The sequence below is a fragment of the Cervus canadensis genome, chromosome 21, assembly GCF_019320065.1.
Source record: "Cervus canadensis isolate Bull #8, Minnesota chromosome 21, ASM1932006v1, whole genome shotgun sequence".
Classification (NCBI taxonomy): Eukaryota; Metazoa; Chordata; class Mammalia; order Artiodactyla; family Cervidae; genus Cervus; species Cervus canadensis.
In genome coordinates, this window is record NC_057406.1 from 3544141 (window position 1) to 3563978 (window position 19838).

Below are 19838 nucleotides of genomic sequence, written 5' to 3' on the forward strand. Positions count from 1 at the left end.
CCGGACATGGTGCTGACCTCTCTGGGCCCAGGGCACAGGGATGGGACACCTGACTCCACTCCCATGGTGGGATCAGACGAGACCACCCCCCCCCCGCCCCACCACCACCAGGCAAGTGGAGGACAGCAGGGCTTTCGTCTTGGGTCTTCTGTAGCCTAGGCCCCTGCTGCGTGTGACCTCGTGACCTCACCCATGCAGCCTTCTGCAGCCTGGCACAGGCAGCACCCTCCACTTTGTAGGGCGGCCCTGCTGGGGACCCCCCACTTGCAGACGCTGGCCCGTAGCGGGTGGCCAGGGGCAGAGGGGAAGGGGTGCCGTGGTTCTTTTCTGTTTTGCAGATGGGGAAACTGAGGCTCAGAGAGGCAGAGGTGTGGGCTCCCGTGACAGAGCTAGGGGCGAGCGCAGACAGACGCCAGGTCGGACCCCAGCCCAGGGCTTGGACACAACAAGGGCAGCTGTCCTCCCGGTGGCAGGAAGGGGGACTGTCTCCCACCTCCCCACGGCCTCTGGAGCAAGACACTCACCCCGGGGACGTGAGGGGAGAAGAGGCCTGGCCTCCTGTGGGGGCGGCCAGCTCGAGGAACCCACCTGCCCTTCTCCCCCTTGCTCTTGACCCCGCTGGCTGCCGGGAACAGGAAGCGGGTGTTGGGGGTTAGGTGGTGAGCGTCTGCAGGACCACCCCCTTCCCAAGCCAGAACTGCGCTATTTGCCAGATTCAGGGCGCCACCTGGTGGTCACCTCAGGCCTCGCCCATCCCACGTCGTCTAGTTACTAAGTCGTGTCGACTCTTTGTGACCCTGGAAGGACTGATGTTGAAGCTGAAACTCCGATACTTTGGCCACCTCACGCGAAGAGTTGGCTCATTGGAAAAGACCCTGATGCTGGGAGGTATTGGAGGCAGGAGGAGAAGGGGACGACAGAGGATAAGATGGCTGGATGGCATCACCGACTGGATGGGCATGGGTTTGAGTAAACTCCGGAGTTGGTGATGGACAGGGAGGCCTGGCATGCTGCGATTCATGGGGTAGCAAAGAGTCAGACACGACTGAGTGACTGAACTGAACTGGACTTTGGCCTGCCAGGCTCCTCTGTCCATGGGTTTCTCCAGGCCAGAATACTGGAGTGGGTAGCCATTCCCTTCTCCAGGGGATCTTCCCAACCCAGGGATCGAACCCAGGTCTCCTGCGTTGCAGGCAGACTCTTTACCAGCTGGGCCACTCGGGAAGCCCCCAAGCTCCTCTGTCCATGGGATTCTCCAGGCAAGAATACTGGAGTAGGCTACCATGGCCTCCTCCAGGGGATCTTCCTGACCCAGGGATCGAACCCAAGGCTCCTGCACTCCAGGCGGATTCTTGACCGACTGAGCTATGAGGGAAGCCCATCCCACGCAGCTGAAAAAACAGCTGGGACCTTCAAGTTCATGCCTCCTCATGCAAGAACCTACTCGCTGGAAAAGACCCTGATGCTGGGAAAGACTGAGGGCAGGAGGAGAAGGGGGTGACAGAGGATGAGGTGGTTGGATGGCATCATCAACTCAGTGGACATGGGTTTGAGTGAACTCCGGGGGATGGTGATGGACAGGGAAGCCTGGTGTGCTGCAGTCCATGGGGTCGCAAAGAGTCGGACATGACTGACTGAACAACAACAATATCATGCACATGGGGGAACAGGGGCTCACAGGGGGCCAGGAGCTCTGTGGGTCCCTCAGGGAGGCAGAGCTCCGGACACGGGTCCAGAGGTCATTTCTCTCTGGTTGTGCTTAGGGCTATGTGTGTACAAAAGTCGCTCAGTCGTGTCTGACTCTGTGTGACCCCATGGACTGTAGCCCACCAGGCCTCTGTCCATGGGATTCTCCAGGACAGAACACTGGAGTGGGTAGCCATTCCCTTCTCCAGGGGATCTTCTCAACCCAGGGATCGAACCCAGGTCTCCCACACTGAAGGCGGATTCTTTACAGCTGAGCCACCAGGGAAGCCCCGGTTGTGCTCAGGGCTAAAGTGGCTTTAGACACATGGGGACCTAGGCCCAGGGCGGCAGAGACTCAAGTCACGGCTGGCCTTGTGCAACCCCTGCCAGGGGGTCAGGTCTGTCTGCCCTGGCCAAGCAAGAACCTGCCCTGCTATGCTCCTCACCCTTCTCAGACCCCATTGCTGGCTGAGATCTTGGGGGAACATCCCCTAGCTCGTGGCCACACCCCCAGCTCATGGCCACACCCCCTAGCTCGTGGTCACACCCCCAGCTCGTGGTCACACCCCCAGCTCGTGGCCACAACCCTAGCTCCTGGCCACTGATAGATGGGACTGGCTCGGCCTGGTCCTGAGGCCCACCTGGCCTGGTTGCCTGCCTGCCTGTCACCTGGACTCCACCAGGACTGGGTCCCTCCCTGAGAACAGAGCACCAGGATCATCAGTTCCTGTTCTGCCTTGGGGGCCTTCTCAGGGCTCACTGCTCAGCTCAATCCTGTTCTGGGACCCTTCTCTGCCCCACACCCCGCCCCGCACTGTTCCCGCAGGAGCAGAGCGTGAGGCGCGCTCCCTGACCCCGAGGGCCCAGGAAGCCCAGGAGTCTCTCTCGGGTGCCCCTGGGCAGGGTGTGTAGGGCGGGTGGGGCACAGGGGCTGGGCTGGCAGCACAGGCCTGTCTTCCTGCAGGGCAGACCTCCAGCCACATGGGGTCCCCAAGGTCAGTCCCTGGAGCATATCCAAAACCTCACCTGCTCCAGGTCCTAACAGGGTTCAGGTTCGGGGTGGGCCTGGCTTTTCTGTTTCAGTAGGTGTTCACCCATCAAGCTGGAGAAGCCTGGTCCTCCCCCCCAGCCCACCGCCCACCCCGCCTCCGTGTCTCTGCCCCAGTCAAACCTGCCACTTCAGTGCTCTCCTGGTCACCACCACAGGCCGCGCACAGCTGCTTCAGCCTGAGCCCAGGGGCCACCACCACTCAGAGTTCTGCCTCCAAGGGGTCCTGTCCCCTCAGCGAGGGACCTCTGGCAAATGCAGAGCTGCCTGGCCACGCTCCTGTCCTGTGGAATAGCCACTGGTATGACTTGACCAGCGAGGCTGCTGCGGTCAGGCCTGTCTGGGAAACGGTGAGGTAAACCAAGTCCAAGAGGTCTGTCTCCTCTCTGCAGGCCTTGTCAGAGCCTTTAATGGGCTCACCTCAGTGTGACTCCAAGAGAGCCACAGCTGAGTCCAAGAGCATCTCAAGCTCTTTACAAGGGACAGCCAGCCCGCCTTTCTCAGCCTAGGTCCTCAGGACCCCCAGGGCCTGCCCATCTGCCCCACCGCCTCTCCTGCCAGTTTCCCTCATGGTGCTGGGCTCCACCCCACCAGACTCTGTGCTCCCTCCAGTTTGTCTGTCCTTTCAGTGGGCATTTATTACACACCCACGGTGCACCACCAGGCGGGCTTCCCTGGCGGCTCAGCGGTAAAGAATCCGCCTGCAATACAGGAGACACACAAGTTCGATCCCTGGGTTGGGAAGATCCCCTGGAGAAGGAAATGGCAACCCACTCCAGTACTCTTGCCTGGAGAATCCCATGGATAGAAGAGCCTGGCGGGCTACAGTCCAAGGGGTTGCAAGGAGTTGGACGTGACCCAGAGACTAAGCACACGTGTGCACCCGGCACTAGACCAGGTGCTGGGGATAAGGCAGCGACAAGATGACACAGGTCCCTGGAGCTCAGCCTCGGGGGTCGGGGGGCGGCCACACGCAGGTCGATAAGGAACACGGGGTAGGGGCAGGTGGGGCTTGGAGCTGCAGGGAGCAGCCCCGGACGTCAGCTGGGTCTGGCAGTCCTCCCATGGACACGAACAGTTTCACGGAACACCAACACCCCCAGGGTGATCACGGAACACAGACAGCAGCGTGGACCTCGTCCAGGCCACAGAAATGTTCGGACCTCCCCACTTCCCAGCTGCGGGAGTGACCGCTGCTTCCGGGGGTGAATCACAGTCCCGCCCCCTGCTGTCATGGTCACGCCCCTTCCTGACAGCAGCCAATTGGAAGCGAGCAACCCCGCCCAGCAACCCGGGCACCTGGTGTTGCGCCTCGTGACGTCGCCTTATAGCCAAGACCAGTGAACATCTTGGCCCACCACGGGGGAGCCCCGATTTGCTTTGACAGCTCAGTGGAGACAAGAGTGGGTAGTGGGGAGAGAAAACGGGGACACGGGGAACGAGTGCGGGCGCTGTTGGCCTGGGTGGCTGTCGGGGAAGGCCTGGGATGCCCGGGGGAGGGAGGCAGTGGGGCACCCCGTGCCCCGAGCAGCGCTGGACCCTCACTGCCTCATCCTGCGGGGTCCGCCTGCTCCGCCCACCTGGCCGGTGTCTGTGGTCCAGGGACCCCGCAGTACCTGCAAGTGCCGCTCTGCTTGTCCTCAGTCTGGATGAGGAGACGGGTTCAGAGAGGGCCTGGGTCACACAGCTGGGGTGTGGCTGAGAGGGGGAGGGCGAGGCCCCTCTGCGGGGTGGTCTCCTGAGCCTGTGTCCCTTCTGCCACACCCTGGGCCCCTTCCCTGGCAGCAGGGGCTGCTGGGCTGAATGCCTGTGGGTCAGAGGGCTGGCAGGTGGCTGGCTGACTCCCTGGTGCCATGCTCTGCCTGCACCTGGGGTGCCTCCATCTGGGGGTGACCGCAGACAACCTGGAGGGTGCCTCCCCCATCCCCAGCTCCACCAGGGCTCCTGCTGGGCTCTGCCCCAGCCTCAGCCCCAAACACTGGGTGGTGGGACATCTGGCTGGGCCCTCAGGTGCTGGGTTCCTGGGCCACTGGCGACCCCCAGAGGACTTTCTCCCTCCTGGAACGGTCCTGCCCCCACCTGCCCCCATGCTCCGGGGAGCTGTGCCCACTCTGACCTGCGTGGCAGCCTCCTGCAGGTGCCTCCTTCTCCCGAAAGGACCCCCACCCCCTGGACTGGTTCCACCGCCCTTCCTCTTCCACACCTGCCCTTCGGGGGGCGCTTGTCCTCCTCCCTCCCAGCCCCACACCCCAAAACCCCCCTCCCAGCCCCACACCCTGAACCCCGCTTCTCAGCCCCACACCCTGAACCCCCCCTCCCAGCCCCCCACCCTGGAACACCCCCTAACACCCCCCTTCCAGCCCCCCACCCAGAGCCCCCCTCCAACCCCACACCCTGAAACCTCCCTCCCAGCCCCCCACCCCAAACCCCACCATAGAGGTGCCTTCACACACCCCCTTCCTCCCTGTCCTCTGTCCCCTCATCCTGCCTCTCCGATCCCCCTAGGCCTTCACCTCTCTCCACCAGCTGCTGCCTGGGCCCTGATGCCTTCAGGCCACAGGCCAGCTGCTCGGGCCTCCCTGCGGTGCGTGGGGGATGGAACATCCCCACGAGCCAGGGGCCGTGGACTTCTCCGCTGCCCCAGGAGAGGTGTGGGAGAGGGGGTGCTGGGGGAGACCCCATGATGTGGGGAGCAGGGAGGGGAGGAGGGGAAGGAGGGGGCTCAAGGAGGGGGCGAGGTCCTCTCCAGGATGGGCTGCCCTTTCGTGTTGGCTCCCTGGAGACCTCAGCAGTCACCACGCTGCGCTGCCCTGCCCACCTGCGGCTTGGCTGTGGGATTGACACCCAGGATTTGGGAAGAAGGCGGAGCGCTGGGGCCCAGGCCCCACCACCTTTAAGCCCTGGTCAAGCCCGCAGGGAGAGGGAGTCACTTCCTTCTGAGGGGCCAGGTGTCTGGGGTGTGGGCAGCCACTTTGTTCTTGTTAAAGTGGACCCTTGTGTGCGAGGCAGATGGCAGAGGACCTTGGGCAGGCCCTGGGCTGGGTCTGCTTCCCCGGCCACAGGGAAGGGAGTCCAGAACTCCACCCGCCCCTTCTCTGCACCCCCATCCCCTCACCATGGGCAGACCGACACCCCAGGGTAGCGACAGCTGCAGGACCGCCTGGGGTACACAGGCCTGGTTGCGGTTCCAGCTCTGCCCTGGCCCCCTGTGTGGCCCGGGGACGGTCACTGAGCTTCTCTAAGCATCGGTGTCCACACCCATGAAACGGGCTCAGGACTGCAGCCCCTGCCTAAGGGCCAGAGACATAGCCCTGGCACGTGGCATCCCCAGCGGGGGCTGACTCGGGAGTATTTACGCCAGTGGCTGGAGCCTTCCGCTCCCATCCCTGGGAGACTCACCCCTGCCACGGAGACCTGGTCACCATGGAGATGTGCAGGCCCTGGGGTCATTTTTGCAGCAGGCGATCTAAGAGGTCATGGGAGCCTTGGGGCCAGAGGCACTTGCTGCTCCCAGGGCGGATGATGAACTTGGGCCACCAAGCAGGAAACTGGGAAGAAGGCAGCCTTGGGTTCAAGAACAGCTGAGGCCATGGTGGGATTGGAGCCCTTGAGCAGACCAGGCCTGAAAGCCCTCTCCTCCTGGCCCATCTCAGACCTCCAGATGTCCAGGCTCTGCCAAACGTAACTGTAGCTGGTGCCACCCCCTCCTCTTCTAGAGAGACTAGCTGAGCTCAGCCTCTTCACCCACCTGACCCAGGGATGCCCCTAGGACCCCCGCCCCACCCCCCAGCCCACCCTGGACCCTCAGACCCTGCCTGATCCAGAAGGGACAACACGGCGGAAACCCATCTCTGCTAAATGACACCGATGGGCATGAAGTTTCTCCAGGCGGCCCTGGTCCTACGGCAAGAGCCAGACCCTGCCCTCCCGTCTCAGCCTGGCATCTGAGGCTTCCACGTCAGGCCCCTCAGCCGGGGCTGCCCCCATCATGGGGTCTCTGTCCTCCCAGGCACGGGGACTGTCTCCCTTCCTGCAGAAAGCGTGGCCTCAGGACTGCAGGCGGTGCCTGGAGACAGGGTGACAGATGTGGCAGGGAGCCCTGCCCCTCACAGGGGTGCTGCGGGTGTGGCCATGAGGCAGGGCGCCGATGGGGGGGGGGGGCAGGACGCTGCCAGCTGGGTCACCTGGGGCCATGCAGGGGTGCACCCTGCCCAGGGCGTGGGGGGGGCAGTGAATGCTGCCCAGTCATTCGTCCGCAGGAAGATCTGGGGCCCTCCCCGCCGGGCTGACCTTGAACCCCAGGCTTCTGGCCCCTGGTGGGGTCAGCCCCTTCCACAGCCTTGGGCCGGGGCGGTGGAGGGCCCACGGCCGGCCGCCATGGCCTTCTCCCGCCACACGGTGTCGCTGTCGGGGACGCTCGGTGCCATGGCAGGGGCCGCCCCGGGGCCCTGCCCAGCCCGCCCTCCAGCTGGCCGGGGAAGGGGGGACCGAGGGGGATGAGAGCAGGGCTGGGCCCAGGGCCAGGGAGGTGGCCGGGCCATGGAGCTGAAGGAGGCAGTGCTCACAGGCAGGGCCCAGGTTGGCTGGAGAGGGGGGAGGGGGGTCGGGGGAGGGGTGCTTCCTCCATAAACATGATTACAGAACATGTCTTAGGACCCGGTGGCATAAAGACCAAGGAACTCCAAGCTGGTTTCATTGCTATGGATGCCATGTGTTAAATAGTATGTATTATTATACACAGTCACTACATACATCGTATATTACATGTAATATATAGTCAGTATCATTGTATTCATTTTTCCTTCGAGTTTTAAACAGAATTGAAGTGAGACTTTCAGTTGTCATGAACAGTATGTGGGCCTTGGCGCTGTGCCCACCCTGCCGATGGACAGGCTAGCTGTGCCCCGTGACCCTGAGTGTCCCCTGAGACACTGGACCCTTGTCGTCTCGCCCAAGTCACCTCAGCCTTGGGGGCGGCCTGGTCACTCTGTGCCCACTTGGCCAGGCGGGCCCTGGCTCAGTCATGGTCCGTAGGGTCTAAACGCTGGACTGGCTCTGCCGTCATCCCTCCCAGGGGGTTCAAGGTCAGCGGTGGTCCCTGTGAACCTTAAGGCCCCTGGTCTCTCAAAGGCCCCTCACCTTGGACAACCCAGAAGTCCCTCGAGTCCCTCTGATGAGGCGCCTCCCAGGAAGGGCAGGAATGTGCAGACCTCTCCCCGGTGGGACACGGTTGCACTCCGTGGCCTGTCTCAGCCGGCAGAGGTCCGAGGAGGCCTGGCTTCTGCACGCTTGGGGACAGGGGATCACCTCCAGGGTCATGGTCTCTCACTCTCCCCCAGCACTCACCCACATCTCTAAGCCTGGTCCTGGCCTATCCAGGGGGTGCTGACAGTCTGGGGGCCCCCAGCCTACTCTCCACCCTGCTCACCTGCTGGCCAGACCCAGGGCCCACGACGGGCCAGGAGCCACTCCCTGGTTAGGCAGCAGGTGGCAGCAGGCGCCCAGCTTCAGACCAGCGCTCAGGGCTGGCCCCCAGCTCCCTCCCTCCCACACCCCCCTCCACTACCCCAGCTGAGCAGTTTCAACTGCTAGCTCCTTCCATCCATCCAACAGCCCCTATGAAATTGAATGAGGAAACAGGCTTGGTGAGCAGAGTAGCTGCCCAGGCCTCTGCTCCTGAAGCTGGGCCCTTTCTGCCACCTCCCAGGGTCTCACAGACAAAGTAGCTGCTTTGCCCACCCTGACTTCATCCAGTTTGTTTTGAGATTCAGCTGCTTCCACACATTACTGCTGACCAGGTGATAGGTACCCCTGTCCCTCATGCCCCTCGGGCCCGCATCTGGGGCCCTGTTGGTCTCTGGGGTCAGCCAGTTGGTGTCAGAGGAGAGGCTGGAAGTCGGTTGACTGGAAGGTAGAGAAAGTTGCAGGGTGAGCCAGGTGTCACCTCCTCCAGGAAGCCACCTCCGATTGCAGTGCTGGGCCCAGGGCTCTTCAGGGCTCTCCTAGCCCCTGGGCTGCCGTCATCTTGGCGCTGACCACAACAAGTGGCTGTTGTGTGTCTGGCCTGCTCCCTATCAGGCCATGAGCTCTGATCGCAGGGCGGGGAGTGGACCCGGGCATGGCAGCCCACCCCCCAAGGGTACTCTGGGTCAGGGCGATTGGTCTCTTCAACACCTGGGCTGGGGTCTTGGAGACAGGCCTGCAGCAGCCACTGGCAGACAGCCTGAGACCTCCAGCAGAAGCTGGGTGAACACTGGGAAGGCAGTCAGCCCGGAGATGGACCCCTGACGTTAAGGGCTACTCCGGAAACTGTCCTGAGGGAGCTGGGAACCTCCAGGCTCCGGTCAGGCACCAGGTCTGAGGGGGCGTCCGGCGCCGGGCCTGGACTGTGCTCTGAGCAGCTGACGGGGGTCCACACCACCTGCAAGGGGGCCTGAGAGGGCCTCTCCACCAAGGTGGGGGCCCAGGGATGCCTCTGGAGCCTGGGTCCCACAGCTTGTTCTCAAACGGGGTGTGAGAGGGGTGGGGGCTGGGCCTGCACCCGCCAGGAGGGCCTGAAGGTGGCCGGGATGGCAGACGAGGGTGTGCTGACCCCCCAGCAGCCCAGAGGTGGCCCCCCGTCAGGCCAGACCCACTCTCCCAACCCCAATGCGCATGCCCTCCAGCGCCCAGCCCCTAGGCTCCCAGAAGGAACAGGGCCAACTCCATCTCCACGTTGAACAGCTTTATTGAGCTCCAGGTGTGTACCCGCAGCCTCCCGCCCGCCCACCCGGGGCTGCAGCCACCCAGTCGCCTGCTGCGCGCGGGGGCGGACCCTCCGTGGGACGTCACTGGGCCCCTCAAGGAAGGCAGTAGGTTGTATAGTTATCTTCCGAGGGGGCAACATCACTACCCTGAAACCACACAACCTACTACCTCACCCCGCCGGCACCCGGCTGTGGGAGGGTCCGCCGTCCGCCGCCTGCCCAGCCCGCGGCCCCCGGAGCCGTGGAGGGCCACACCAACTGCACCACGGCTCCCCCGCGGCGGCCGGCCCGCCTGCGGGCACGGGGAGTGGGCACGGGCCCCACGGGGCCACCGCGGGCTGGAGAACGCGCCTCTCGCTTCCTGCCCGCGACAGCGGAGCCCCAGCCCCCCTCCCTCCTCCGACCAGAGGTGTGGCCCTGAGCTGGACAGGCTGTCGACTCGAGAAACGGGTGGATCAAAGCCGGCCCCGGGACCTGCCCCAGGCCACACAGCACCGCCCCACCCTGCAGAGGCCGCCCCCCTGCCCCCCCCACCCCCCAAGCCAGGGTCCTGGGTGCTGGCTGCTGTCGGTATTACAGCCACTTCAGGAAAGACAGTAGATTGTATAGTTATCCCATAGCAGGGCAGAGCCCCAAACTATACAACCTACTACCTCACCCCAAAGGGCCGTCAGTCAGTCTTGGCGCCTGGTGGCTCCCGGAGGTGCTTCCTGGAGGCGGCGGTGGGGGCAGGAGCTCGGGGTGGCGCTGCAGGCTGAGGGCCCGGGGCCCTGGCAGGCGGGTCAGCAGGGGCCTGTGCGCCCAGGGAGCTGCCCTGCCCGAGACCGCTGACCAGGACGGGGAGGGAAGGAGGGGGGAGAGGGAGCGGGGACACGGGTGCAGCCGAGAGGGCCGCGGGGCTCTCAGGAGAGGCTCACAGGCGGCAGGGCCGCTCCCATCTGGACAGGAGAGGCCGTGGTGTCCCCAGGCGACCTGCGCTGGAGATGCTGGGAGGAAGGCTGGCGTCTGTTAGAGATCAACCTGTGCCCAAAGCGGCCACAGTGCCCACCGCGCCCCCATCTCACAGCACCGCCACCCCCGATCCCGCCTCCACCCACTGGACCTGGGGGGGGGCACTCCCTCCCCAGAAGCCTGGTCCTGCCATCAGGGTAACCCGGGCTTCCCCCCTGGGGAAAGGCTCTAGAATGTTCCCTCCTTCCAGAAGCGAACCTGGCTCTCAGGGAAGGGTGTCTGGGCTGGAGCCGCAGACACAGGCCCCAGCGCCCAAGCCTGAGGCCCACACAGGTCATGTGACCGTCGCGAGGTCACACCGCCGAGGTGACAGGGCAGAGGACAGGTCATTCTGCTTCCTGCCTGATGACACCTCTGCCTCGTAACTGGTACTGCTGTACAAGGGCGCCGAGCCGTCAGACGCCCCTCACCTCCCCCCACGCCCCTTCCGAGCAGGCTGCCTCCTCCAGGCAGGCACCGGGCTGCTCTGTGCCATGGTGAAGCCAGGATCACTGACCACAGTGGGCCCCGGGCAGGGGAAGGGCCCGCCCCCTGGCTCACCCCGGCTTGGCCTCGCTCACTACAGCAGCGGGGGTCTCATGCCCAGGCCCAATAAACAGCGCAGCGGCTGCTCCCCGAACAACCCTGAGGGGTATGAAGTCAGTGCCAGGGCCCTCAGCCAGGGATGAGGACTCCAGCGCCCACTCCGGGCTGTCCACCCAGAGGATGAGACTGAGGTGCAGCCACTGGGGCGTGAAGCCGGGAACACCCCAACACGTGGCTGTCCTGTCTCTCCTCGAAGCCCCAGAAGGGACTCTGGGTGAGAGGGCCTCAGGGTCCCGTCCCACTGTCTCTGCCTGAACTCCCCGCCAGCAGTCAGGACCAGGGAGTCCCCGAGGACAGAGCCAGCCCACCTCTGAGGACAGGGGTTGAGGAGAGGGTGACCAAGGGTCCTCCCTGACGGCTGAGGTCACAGGGCATCACAGACACAGCTCTGACCACATCCCTCCCCGTTACAATCCTCCCGCCGTGGCTCCTTACTTCCCAGCACCAGGATGGCCGGAGGGGCATGCACAGTCAGCTGTGGGGGACAGTCACCGCACCGAGGCCAGGGTGGACCGGTGTCCCGAAGCACAGGGGCCTCCTGGGGGTCCCGGCTGGGCTCACCACGAGGAACGCTGGCCTCACGCAAACACTCCCATCTCAGAGCTACTTCTTGGCCTGTTGGGGTTTAGAAAAAAAGTCACAAGCATCAGACTTTGCGCAAGAGGTGCAGCCAAGCCTGAGCTCCAGCCGCTGCTCCCCGCCTCCTCCCTGGACTCACCCATCCACCTCCTTCGCATCCTGCATCTCAGCCCAGCCTGTCTCACTACGGTCCCTCGCCTGGGGACACGCCCTGTGGGAAGGCCTGGAGAGTGCGGCTGCTCTGGCTGCCTGACGACCCCAGGTGGGGAATGAACAAGACCCAGGCTTCATCCCTGAGTGGCCAGGGCTGCTGGCGTCCCTATGCTGGGTGGCCAGACCTTCCACGCCCACTCTGGGGCCTGGACATTTGTGGGGGGCCGGCCAGGGGAAAAGGGATGGGTGCTGCTCCCATGTGTCACGCCGTTTGTGGGAGTCAGGAGGAGGAGCCAAACTCCGCAATTCACAGAGGAGGCTCCCGACAACGAAGTTGCAAAGTGAAGCCTCAGACCTGAAGCCTCAGACCGTCCCGAGAGTGGAAACGCTGGGGAGGGGCACCCGGGACCCAGTCTGAGGCTGCAGCCATGGCCCACTCAGCACTCGCGGCCCCACCTGGCTCCAGCCCACTCGGCCAGCTGGAGGGCCTCTGAGCCTCAGCCCAGGCCACCGGACCTGGAGCCAGACCCAGTGGGGTGTGTCCAGCCCTGGCATGTGCCAACCACGGAGCCTCGGTGTCCCCAGCCACTAACAGGGACGGAGGGTGGCCCACCGGGCCGCGGGGGTGCTGTCCTGCCCCCTGTCCCTCCGCGCTCCCAGAGGCCCGACGCCCATCAGTCACCTGGGCGCACATCTCTGTGCCCCGCCTGGCCCAGCTCCCGTCACTTCCCCCTCCAGCCTCCAGAGCAGCAGAGTGCCCTGGGCAGCCCTCCCCACCCTGCCACGGGCCTCCTGGCCTTTGCCCGGGCCTCTCCTGAGCCAGGAGTGATTGCCCCGTTGCCCGTGAAGACTCTGTGCTCCCCACACACGTTCCCCTCCCTCATCGGGAGGCTGGGGGGGGGGCTCCCCAGTGAATTTTCATTCTGTCCTGGCTCTGGGACCTGGCCTTGCCCTCCTGGGCCCCAGGTCTCACGTCTGGACACCCAGACCTGCAGCAGGCGTGCAGCTGACTCAAGCGGTGCCCGTGAAGATGCCCGCAGACAGGGGGACTTCCTCTCTCCACGAGCGCCGGTTGGGCTCCCGCAGGTCAGCCCAGCTAACGGCCTCTCCAGGTGGGCAGGAGGCAGGTGTACCCCCAGCAGGGTTCCCCAACTCGGGCTCTGCCTGCCCACCAGGGAACCGCTGCCACACAACCTGGCTTTCTTTAGCCAACGACCCAGGATTGGCGGGAAGGAGGAGGGCTGACCCAGGTCTGAGACCCAATCATGGAGACATTTCGGAGCTGGGGGGGGGAGGCGCCGATTCCGGGTGTCAGGAGGCACACTTTGCTCGGCCCACTGCCCCACAGCCCTAAAAGTTACCGTGGGTCCGGCCCAGGGACGGTCAGCAGACACCTCCCCTCTTCCAGTGGGGTGGCAGGGGTCTGAGACCTCCTAAGGGACCCTTCCTGGTCAGCCTGGAGCGGAGGTGGCGGCAGGAACAGGCACTGTGCCATGAAAGGGGCTCCCTGGGCAGGGCTGCGGGAGCAAGTGGTCAGCAGTTGCCCTGCCATCTGCCACTGCCGGCCCAGCCCCAGGCCCCAGCATCGGCCCGTGGGCAGGGCGCCGGGCAGGGAGCAGACAGGCCAACCAGGGACAGGTGTGTGGGAGGCCTCGGTGGGCAGGTGGCCCTTTCAGGGCCGGGCGGATGTCTGGAGCGAGCAAGGCAGACAGACGGTGTCACCCCGCAGTCACCTCGGGCTTGGCTTGGGGCCACCGGGAGCCAGGGCCCCCCCCCATGGCGGCCCCCCCCCACCGCCACCCCGATTAGGTTTCTCCCCATAAAGCAGCCAGTGTTTCTGCTCGGCAAGCCGTGCCAACAATGGAGTCTGGCAAAAAGGCATGGGGGGTGGCATCTGGGGGCCAGGTCTCCCTACAAACATGGCCCATAAAGTTAACGAGACGTGCGCCCGGCAGAGGCCGGCTGCGGCCGGGCAGAGGCTGGGCAGGGCTGGGCACACACTTGAAAGGGGCAGCCAAACTCAGGAATCAAAAGTTGCCATGTAAAATTTTTTTACATGCAAAAAAGGCCCCTGGCATAAGAAGGACAAACTTATGGCAGAGCGGAGGCTTACTGACTTCTGTTTGAGCTCAGCTGCGTGCAGGGCGCAGTAGCTTCAATGCCCCAAGATTACCCCGGGCAGGGGGGGGGGGACACAGGAACAAAAACTAGACCTGGAAGCCAGCCTTCTGACCCTGGCTCTTCCCACGGCCCCGTATACAGCCCAGTGACGCCATGCAGGTGGGGAAGGGGCGCCCACAGATGCTGGAATGCCTGCCTTTCTCTTCAGGGAGCCAGGGGGCTCTCTCTTTGGTGCCCTTCCTTACCAGCCTCCCCAAGACAGACGCCCTTGTGCCCCAGGTCAAGGTCTCCCATGCCCGGAAGTCTGTGCCAGGCTCTGGCTGCCTGCTCTCCTGTCCTCCTCCAAGCTTGCAGCTGGGAGGTGGCACGCAGGGTAAATGTCCACTCCCCAGCGAAGGGGCTAGAGGTGCACCAGGGCCCGAGGGTCACTGCCCATAGAGGTGTGAGTCCGAAAGGCCCCAGGAAGTTCTAGCATCTAGGAGGCGGGGGGTTTCCTCCTGGCCGGGAGGCTAAAGCTGCCCAGGCAATGGATCCAGCCCTGCTCTGCAGACACCCCTGCATTCACCAGGGCCATGGGCACGGGCTGGGGACACATGGCTTTGGGAGCTGCCTGGCCACAGTTCTGTCCCCTGCTCTGGCCTCAACCAGCTACAGGCCTCAGGCAAGTCAGTCAGCACTTCTGGCCTCAGCTGGTTGCTCAGTAAGTGCGGCAAGGATGCCAGCCAGGGCTGTGGGGAGGAAGGTCCAGGTGCCCGTGCCCAGGGGCGGGGCGATCACCGGGGAAGCGGCTTCTCACCGCGGAGGGTCTGTTCAGAGTCCAAAGGGAACAGCAGCCAGGAAGGGGCAGAGCCCTCTCCCGGCCGGTGGGTGTCTCCGTCTGGCGTTTAACCGTTAGGCAATCCTTTTAACCTCAAAGGCGCGTATTTATCTGGAAATATTCTCAGTCGCAGCCGCAGTCTGGGTCACAAGGCAAGGAGAGGAAAGAAGGGGGTGGGTGGGGGACCAGATGCAACCACATCATTAAAAACGCCCGGCGTGAAACCGCGCCCCGGGGCAGCCCCACCTGGTCGCAGCCCCTCAAGAGGTGCCTTCTGCTTGCCGGGGCTCCCTGAGCACCACCCCGCCAACCCCGGGAGGCTCCGGACCTGGCCGGGCGTGGCACCAGCCCGTCCTTGGCTGGATTTCCCGAGTGGGTGGTGGGAGGGCACAGTGCGCAAACCCTACTCGATGGTGACGGAATGCCGTCTCCGGGAACCGCGAGCGGGGGTCTGGGGAAAACCGGGGGGCTGTGTGCCCAGCAGCCAACCCAGCCTGGAGGGCCTGGTGGGGCCGCGGGTGTCCGGGGATGCCGCCCCACCGCTCCCGAGGCCCTGCGGTGCGCTCTGCTATGCGCGTGCTGCCCGGCGAGGACCTAGCCTTGGCCAGCCGGGGACCACAGGCCAGAGCGTGGCCCCGGAGCCGCCCCGTATGCCAGGAAAAGGGCACAGCCCCTGTAACGTGCACGCCCTCTCCTCCAACACCAGCCCGGCCTCTTTTCCCGGACACAGCTCTGCGCCCCTCCGGGAAGCACGCAGACTGCCATCGGAGGCCCTCGTCGCTGGGTCCTGCGGGCGGGCACGGACGCCCGGCGGCTCCCCGTCCACCCCCACCACGGCCGCCGCCTCTGCCCCGATCGCCTGGCGCTGACTGGGGGGGCGGCGCGGGTTCACACAGAGTCGACAGCGGGGTGCGGAAGGAGACCCAGGAGCTCTGTCTCTGGGAGGGAGAGGCCCCGGCCCTGGGGCTCTGGGCGGGGTCTCAGGGTCTGGTCTCTGAGGAGCGGGGCGGGGTCTCAGGATCTGGTCTCCGGGGGTCTGGGGGGAGCGGGGTCTCAGGGTCTGGTCTCTGGGGGCTGGGGTCTCAGGATCTGGTCTCCGAGGATGCTGAGGCGGTGGGCGCAGCCGGCTGTGCGGCTCAGGCCGCAGGGAGCGCCCTCCTGTAGGAAGTAGCGCCTCGACGTCCCTAGGACAGGCAGCTTCCTCGGGACAGGCGGTGCCGGGTCCCACCGGAAGGCCTCCTAAGGCTGCTCAGGCGGGAAAGCGGGTGACTCGGAGGGCCCAGGGCGCTGCCTGCCTCCTCCGCGTGGCCCACACAGACCTGCCTCTGTGTGCGGCGTGTCCGGCGGCCGGCTCCCCTCAACCGTGTCATTTCTAGAACTGTCCGCGGCGGCCGCGCGGCTGCGAGGTCTCCCCTCAGGGCACGGCCTTCCCGACTCAGCCTCTCCAGGAAGCTGGGGTGCGGCGTCTCCTCACGCTCGGCGGGCTAGCCTGGGGCGGCAAGGGGCCGGCAGGGTCGGGACTCCCAGACGCCTCGCCAAGACGCCGGCCGTTGCCAAGCCTGCGGCAGCCACGGCCAAAGCCAGGCTGGGCTTGGGCCAGGCCGCGCGGGGCCCTCCCCGGCGCCGGCCGCCGTCCGGCTCACAAAATGGCGGAGGGCGGCGGCCATTTTGTGCGGCTCTGGGAAGACAAAGGCGGGCGGCGCGGAGGGCAGGGAGGACGTCCACTCAGGAGGCAGCCCGGCCCGAGTGGGCCGGGCCGGGGAGAGAGACGGGCAGCGCCCTCTCCAGAACCTTCCTCCTGCCAGAGCTCCAGGTCACCCGGCTGCCAGAGGGCTTATTGCCCCTTCAGGGGGGTTCTGGGTGGCCTCCAGAATGGATGCCTCACGGGGTCTGGGTCCTCATTGGCCTGAGGTCGGGGCAGCCTCTGACCAAGTGGCCTGAGGGGCTCTCCTGCCTTCTTGGGACACCCCGGCACAGCCACCCCACCGTGATCCAGGCTGGCACCTCCTGTCTGTCCAGTGCGGGGGGAGGGGGCGACAGGGGCGGCTGCCAAGAAACGCCCCAGGGGTGCCTGGCCACAGCTCGCGGGACCTCCTGCAGCACTGAGACCCCGGCCTGAGCCGGGCAGAGCCGCCCACAACAGCCTCTGACTCAAGACGCCTGTGCTGCTTGCCTGACTCGTGTCCCTTCTGGGGCGCCCCCTCTCCACTTCCTCTGGACAAGAGGCACGGCACCCTCCCCCCATCAGCCAGTGCCTGGCTCAGAACCCCAGCCGTGAAGCAGAGGCCAGCGACACTCTCCTCGGAGCCCTGAGTCCTGCCATTGCCACTCCTTCCTGCTCCTGCAGCGGGAACTCAGGATGGAGACCAGCCTCACTCTAAAGACGGCAGACAGGTTCAGAGGGTCCCGGTGCACGGACCTGGCTGCACCCAGCAGGGGAGCCCTTGCAAAGCAACCAACTCAGGGGAGACGCTACTCACGTATCTGGGGTACAGCCGGGCCTGGTGCCCTGATGGAGACGGGCAGGGGCAGAGCCAGGGCAGGGCCTGTGTCCAGGTCTGGGCCCTGGGCCGCGCCCTGATCTCTTTCCCTGCCCACCCTGGTGTCCCACCCCGCTGGGCAGCAGGCGGGAGCCTCATGGGGCCCAGTCAGTACCCACGCCGGCCGGTTTTCTGCTGGAAATTGGCCCTGTTCTCCGTGGTGCCCTGGGGACCTGTGGATAGAGGCCGCCCCGCTGGCTCTTTAGGGGTTTGCATGGATGTGGGTCCACAGGACACGCAGGCATGCGTGGTGGGCCCAGCGACCCATGGCAGAGCTACGTTGAGAAGCTGTACCTGCTGGGCCCAAGACTGCCGGGAGTCTGGGGTCACGGCCAGGAGACAGGGTCCCCACAGCGACCCCTGCCCCGGGGGTATCCTAGACCCCCAAGGTTTTCCTGGCCCGTGGTCCCACGAGAGGATCTGGGTGCCCCTGACCTGTGCTGGGCCTTGTGGAGTCCTGGAGTGGGGTGGGCCATAGCCAACGGGGTACAGAGGCAGGGCGTGTGCCCCGCACACACCCAGGGACGTGCCCTCACAGCCTCCTGCGTGTCTGCCAGGCCCTGGGGGTCGGTCGCAGGGCACACTGGTGCCCCAGCCTGGGTGCTGGATACAGTTCTCAGGGCCCGTGTCTCCACGGGGGGGGGGCCCGTCTCCCCGGTGAAAGCCTGGCGGTCCCCGGTCCTCCTCTCGTGTCGTCCTTCCCGGGGCCTGGCCTGCTCTCTGCCTCCACCCGTTTGCACTCTCCTTTGCTCTGCTACATTCCCGTCAGGTCTTCCCCGTCCCTGATGTCCCCATGGGGGCCTCCCCCCTCCCCGCCCTCGGGCAGCGGCTGGCGCAGGCCCTGCGTGCAGACACAAAAGCTCTTGGGCGGCGTCTGCGGAGTCTGGCGGGCAGGCTGGACCTGTAAACACGTGAGGCCCAGATGCCAGAGGGGTCCCGGGTCCTGTCCAGGCAGACCTGGGAGGCAGGCCTGTCCCGGGCCGTGGCACCAGGCAGGGGGAAGGGAGAGGCTGACGGTCCGGCCCTGACCCTCACGGACCCCATGGCCCTCTAGGAGGCTGGCAGCAGCCAGGGGGGCCCGACAGTCTGCACTGCAGGCTGGCTCCTGGGAGGGGCAGGGTGTGGCCAGGGGGGCCCAGCAAACTCGGGGCACGACGGCTCCATCAGGGCACAGGGCAAGGGGCAGGCTGGGACGTCCTCACGTGCCGAGCCCCTGATCTCTGCACAGTGGTTACTGGGCCCCAGCTCGCCGCCCAGGCCCTCCTGCAGTGGCTGCCTCCTTGCAAAGGGGACTTCATCCACCGTATGTGCCGGGGCCAGCCAGAAACACGAGTCGAGCAGCCTGGGGGAGACCTCAGCAAGCCCCTCACTCTGTACTCACCTGGACCCTCGGCTGCAGAAAGAGGCTGGCGGGAGGGCAGAGCTGAGTGGGGCGCACCCCCAGCTGAACCTGAGCAAATGGGCAGGAATTGCCTGTCTGGCCCCGTGACACCCTCTCTCTCACTCACACGCACGCACGCACGTGTGCTACACGTCTGTGTTCTGTCAGACATACCCAGCCCAGGGTGGGGCCGGGACAGAGCGGGTGGGGAGCTCTGATTTTCAACATCCAAATGCTGCCTGACCTGAGCGTGGCACAGTCATCCGAGCTCCAGGCGTCAGCAGAGGGCTGAGGCGTCCGGGCGGAGGATGAGGCCTGGGCAGAGAGAGAGATCCTGCTTAAGTCGTGGGAAAGCACACACCCCGCATCTGCACACTGTTGGCTTCGGCCCTCCCAGAGACCCCGCCCTAAGACCCCGCAGCGGCCAGCACAGCTCAGGGGCACCCAGAGCCTCTCGGGGGACACCACGGGCCAGGAGCACGTTGGGGGCCTGGAATACCCCCAGGCAGGTGGGCCATCTATTCTGGTGATGTGCAAACAGACCTGCGACCAGCAGGAGGCTGCTGAGACTCTGAGGCCTCAGAGAGGGCCCCTCTCCCCACTCAGCACCTCCAGCAGAGTCCTTACTCGGAGGGCCGCCTCCATGCCCTTCCCAAGCCTGTGACACTGACCCGAAGCCCGTGTTCAGTTACCACAGCAGACCTGGGTTCCTGGGCCACTGAATCCCTCCTGGCTGCCTCAGAGGTGCTGCTGACAAAGCCCCGAGCCACCTGGAGGCTACTGCCAAGTCCCCTTTCTGCATGGGGCAGTGGCGGCTCTGCCTTGCCTCAGGCTTTCCACTTGCTCTGGCAAAGGGAGACGGGGCCAGCAGGGCGCCTGGCTGGGGAGTTCTTTCAGTGGTTCATGAAAAAGTGGAAGTATTAGTCGCTCAGTCATGTCTGACTCTGCGACCCCATGGACTGTAGCCCACCAGGCTCCTCTGTCCATGGAATTCTCTAGGCGAGAATCCTGGAGTCGGTTGTCATGCCCTCCAGGGGATATTCCCAACTCAGGGATCAAACCCGGGTCTCTTGTGTTGCAGGCAGACTCTTTACCGTCTGAGCCACCTGGGAAGCCCTTCAGTGGATCATAAACCCCTGCAGAGACCGGGTTCCACCCACAGGCTCCTTGC

The 19838-nt window shown here is 65.2% G+C and overlaps 1 protein-coding gene across 1 annotated transcript in view; it reads right to left on the minus strand.

The window, feature by feature from the left end:
• Positions 1-8113: 8113 nt before the first annotated feature.
• LOC122423879 overlaps positions 8114-19838 on the minus strand; it is a 30550-nt gene continuing 18825 nt past the window's right edge. The window contains exon 5 of the mRNA XM_043441337.1: positions 8114-18982. Coding sequence (XP_043297272.1) covers positions 18791-18982 — 192 coding nt within the window. The 3' untranslated portion in view covers positions 8114-18790. The remainder of the gene's footprint in view (positions 18983-19838) is intronic.